At 45.9% G+C, this 4,636-nt stretch overlaps 1 protein-coding gene across 1 annotated transcript in view; it reads right to left on the bottom strand.

Moving 5' to 3' along the window:
* Window positions 1–1,992: 1,992 nt before the first annotated feature.
* The window catches only part of LOC132057761 (villin-1-like), a 20,308-nt gene continuing 17,664 nt past the window's right edge, over window positions 1,993–4,636 (bottom strand). Inside the window, exon 10 of the mRNA XM_059450364.1 lies at window positions 1,993–2,231. Within this exon, the coding sequence (XP_059306347.1) occupies window positions 1,993–2,231 (239 nt within the window). The remainder of the gene's footprint in view (window positions 2,232–4,636) is intronic.

Genomic DNA, 4,636 nt, shown 5'->3' with positions numbered 1-4,636 from the left:
CACCCGAGCGTTAGTAAACCCCAAAAAGACATTACCCAAATTAAAAAACATATCTAGTTCTCAAAGCCTTTTGGGAGCTTCTTCCGACTCCACGGGGTGATACCCCGACTGATCTATTTTGAAAACACTTAGCACCTTGTAATTGATCAAACAAATCATCGATTCTTGAACTTATTCTTTATCGTCACCTTTTTTAACGCCATATAAACACATTCGTAAAGAACCATTTTTCTTTCTTACAAAAAACAGGGCTCCCCATGGGGGGAAAACGGTCTAATAAACCCCTTCGAGAAAATTTCCCGCCTTTTGCCTTTAATTTTCAGGAGCCTTTCCCGAAAAGGGGGGTAAAGGGGTGGGCAACACATCGATAGAAATCAATCCCCTTCCGGGGAAGACCCGGAAGTTATCCGGAAATACGTCCAAAAACTCATTTACCACGGACGATAAGAGTCGGCGGCTTGGGGCCTTAACGCCCAAAAAGATAAATAGTTTTTGCAATCATTTTCCCTTGTTTGAGATAGAAAAAAAACCTACCCTTGGGAGACGTTGTATTTTTCCACTAAGACCGGTTCTTCCAATTTGAATCGAACCATCTTTGTTCGAACCAAATTAGCATAACAAGGGGCCAACCATCCATGCCCATAATAACATCGAAATCTAACATTTCCAGGTTCATCAAATCGGCTGTAGTCTGACGATCACATACCATAATCACATAATTTATATATACTTGTCTAGCTATTACCGGGTCACCAACAGGAGTAGACACCTCAAAAGGTTTAATTGACTCAGGTTTCACCCCAATCCGATTAGAAATATACGAAGTAATATACGACAAGGTAGAACCCGAATCAATCAATGCATAAACATTATGAGAAAATAATGATAGGATACCTGTGACAACGTCAAGGGAGGACTCACGATCCTGTCGTCCGGCCAATGCATAAATACGGGGCTGAGAGCCACCTGAACTGGATGCTATCCCTCTGCCCCTGCCACGGCCGCCGAAGCTCCGGGGGAGTCTACCGTTCGGTGCACGGACGAAGAAGAACTCAGCCTGATCCTATAGCCGAGCCCCAACTCCTCGCACGACGATGGACAATCACGCATCATATGCCCAACCCGACTACGTGCATAGCAGTATCAATCTTCGGCGACACTGACCTGAATGTAATCTACCGCACTAGCTGCATCGCTGTACCGGTGGCCTCCTCTGACTAAAATCACCTCCAAACTGAGAACCCGATACCCTTGAACTCTGACCCGGGCCAGAATAAATGGGGTAGTCAAATCTCCTACCCGCAAATCGAGGAGGTACACTAGCCGCGAACTAGCCTGGATACCTAGAGTGTTATGGTCTCTAACCCCCTCTATACTCACTACTAGCACCGGCAGTTCTGGCCCTTTTATTATGGCCTCTGTCCATATCACGCTCACCCCTTTGCGGCTGCTGTTGCTCTTCCAAATTTGAGTGTGATCCCGAAACGGGAACATCCATCCTTCTTGAAATAAGTCGTCAAGCAACTTCGATCAAATGTGGGTCCTAAGCCACTCACAAATCAATGCACCCCAAGCCCATATCGGTCGCCATGGTCGTAGCATACCTAGCCAATGAATTAAAATGGAGACTATACTCCCGATCACTCATATTCGCTTGCTTTAAATTCAGAAACCTACTGTAGCTCGAGCTCGACGAACTTCGGGTGGAAAATAATGGCGAATAAAACCGTCTACAAACTCCCGCCAAATCGGGGGAGGTGCATTTTTCCCTCTTGAAGAAACCCAGTTATTATACCATAGACCGACAAATTGAAGCATGTATTATTCTCAGCGTTCTCAACATCGCATTTATAAAACCCTCGGGTCTTATTCGCCTGACCCGAAAAAATTCTCGCGGGTTCAAACTCACAAAATCACGAGCTCGGCTCGGGCCCGCTCATCACCTCGACCCGTACCGCTCGAGTACGGGGCGGTAGCTAGTTGTTTCAATAGCTAAGTAGCCTCGGTCATCTGCTGACCCGAAGCACCCGATGGAGGAATTGGAGGCAGTGGAGCTGGAGCTGAGGCCCCTTCATGCCCCTCTAAAATAGGCAGAATGTGAGAAGTCCGAGACAGAGCCTCATTATGGGACTCACCCTCTTCTAAATTTGTCGGTGGCTCTTGTTCAACCCACCTTCCTGTCGCAGTCTTGCCATTCTGGACAGCTATTGCTTTCCTCTTTGCCGGCATCGCTGAAATCATAACGCACAATTAGGGAAAAGAAAATTTTTATAACATAGCTCTATCGCACGATCTATGAAGAAGAAGGATAGTCGTTATTCCTAAATGCCCGGCAGCCTCTTGTCTATAAGTGTGGCGCGCTTGACACCCATAAATAAGACTCTACCGGACACGGCTCGTAGACACACCCTAGGACAGAACTGCTTTGATACCACTTTTGTCACGACCGAACTAGAGGGCCATGATTGGTACCCGGAGCTAGCTACCGAGCACCTCTTATCATGCTAACTATAACACCCATCTTGAACAGGTATAGCTTCACAAAGACATATTTACAATGAAATGATCACCAAACATCTCCCGAGAACATGCATATATACATAGGCTCAAAAGGCTGCAAAATGGTGTACAGAATATACAATGAAGAAGTCACATAACATGTACTACCCACACATAAGTACCTACGAGCCTCTAACTGGAGTACTGAAATCATAAGGGCGGGACAGGACCCGGCCATGCCCTAAATATATGCACAAAATATTATACCAAGGAGTGGCAACTCCGGGGTAGTGTAGTGCTCCTGCAAATCCGCTGAGTAATCTCCTAAGCGTCTGCGCCGTCTCCCTGTCTACCTGTGGGCATGAACACAGTGTCTATAAAAGAAAAGGGCGTCAGTACGAACAATGTACTGAGTATGTAAGGCATGTACAATAACATAATCAAGAACTAAGAGAGCATACGATAAAGAGATAACCTGCAACCAATTGCCTCTTAAGGCGGAGTCATGCATGCTACTTTTATAATAAGCATTATCATATCGTATATACATATATAAACTGCCCGTCCATATAGGTACGGTGTGACCATCACTAGCCCGCGTCCGGGGTAAACGTCTGAAGCCGCCCACTAGTGGTGCTGCCCGGCCATATAGGCACGGTGTCATTATCCATAAGCCACCCACTACGCTCACCGTAGCGGTGTCGCCCTGGCCAGAGCCACCGCCACGACCCAACCCCGTAAAGTCGTGACTAGTGGGCTCCTGGCCGGGCACCCAAACACATTCTCTAAAACTAATCACATACGTATAGCTTAAACATATACAAACATCGACGTTGTCTCAAATCGTCGCAAACACAAATATACATGTATATCGCGTCAAAGACGTGCTATCATAAAGCGCGCCGTCCAAAAACATATACGTACGCAAGTTTGGAAGGTCGGCTATGGCAAATGGGACCGCCCCAAACATAACATATATGATCACACCCCGCATAAAGAATAGGCACAACCCACATATATGTCTACGTACCTCTAAATGTAAATGTAATCATATGACGGGGCCCCCGCCGTACTCCCCGAATGAATATATACATACGCAACGGAAGAGTATATACCAAAATATAGGCTCCGTGACAAGGGAGCACTTCCAAATGTTGCAGTAATAGTGTCCTAGGCCGGCGGATCGGCGTAAATGGGCGTCTGTAATTGTGGGCACGAAACGCAGCCCCCGGAAGAAAGGGGGTCGCACGAATATGTAATTGCGATGCAAAGCAAGACATACAAGAAACGTAATGCAATCGAATCGAAGATACAAAATAAGTACAATACGAATGTCAAAATATTTAGTTTCAAAATACAAATCATGCATGGGGCTCAGGAACTATGGTCGCCTGCCCGTCATTGGCGCCATAACACATCATACTATAGAAGATTTCATATCTCCGAAACCCGACATATCACATAACATATCATAACACCATAACACATCATAACACCAAATATACAGACGTGTACCCTTCCTCCGCCGAGGGGCCCATAACCGGACACATCATACTCCGGAACATACCATAGTGCGCACGATAACATAACCGGCCCGGGACTCGGCGAAAGATACAACAGAATGCACGAGCAGAGTCGTGAGTAATCATATGCATAAAAATCATCATTATAGACTTAATAAGTAAATAAGTAATCAACCCTCGGGGGTCGGGTGATGGCTTTATTAAGTTATGTCACCAGGTCGTTGGAGCTACACAAGGGAGAGTCGCGGGACCCACGGACGAGCCTCAACCCACTCCGGGCCCGCCTATGGAATACATAGCCATTATATGCTACAAAATCTCCTACGAGCATATCGAGGCGATCCGGTTCTGTCTACGAAAGTTACGGCCATTTTTAGACGTAGAACTCTTTTAAAGACAAAATCCTTATGCAATGTTTGAAATCCAATTTTTACCAAAGACATAGGGACCATAATATTACTACACTAAGAATGCCGACGTTCAAAGGTGAATAAGAATCGTAGACATGCCCGGATCATAAGAGTGAAGTTTCGAGGCTCGTGTCATAGCATATTTACAACTAAGACATGCCGAAAAAGGGTTAGGTTTACATACCCTTCCGCCTTTCCCAAGCT

This window comes from Lycium ferocissimum, chromosome 5 (genome assembly GCF_029784015.1).
Source record: "Lycium ferocissimum isolate CSIRO_LF1 chromosome 5, AGI_CSIRO_Lferr_CH_V1, whole genome shotgun sequence".
NCBI classification, from domain to species: domain Eukaryota; kingdom Viridiplantae; phylum Streptophyta; class Magnoliopsida; order Solanales; family Solanaceae; genus Lycium; species Lycium ferocissimum.
This window is presented reverse-complemented; position numbering and strand designations above follow the sequence as displayed.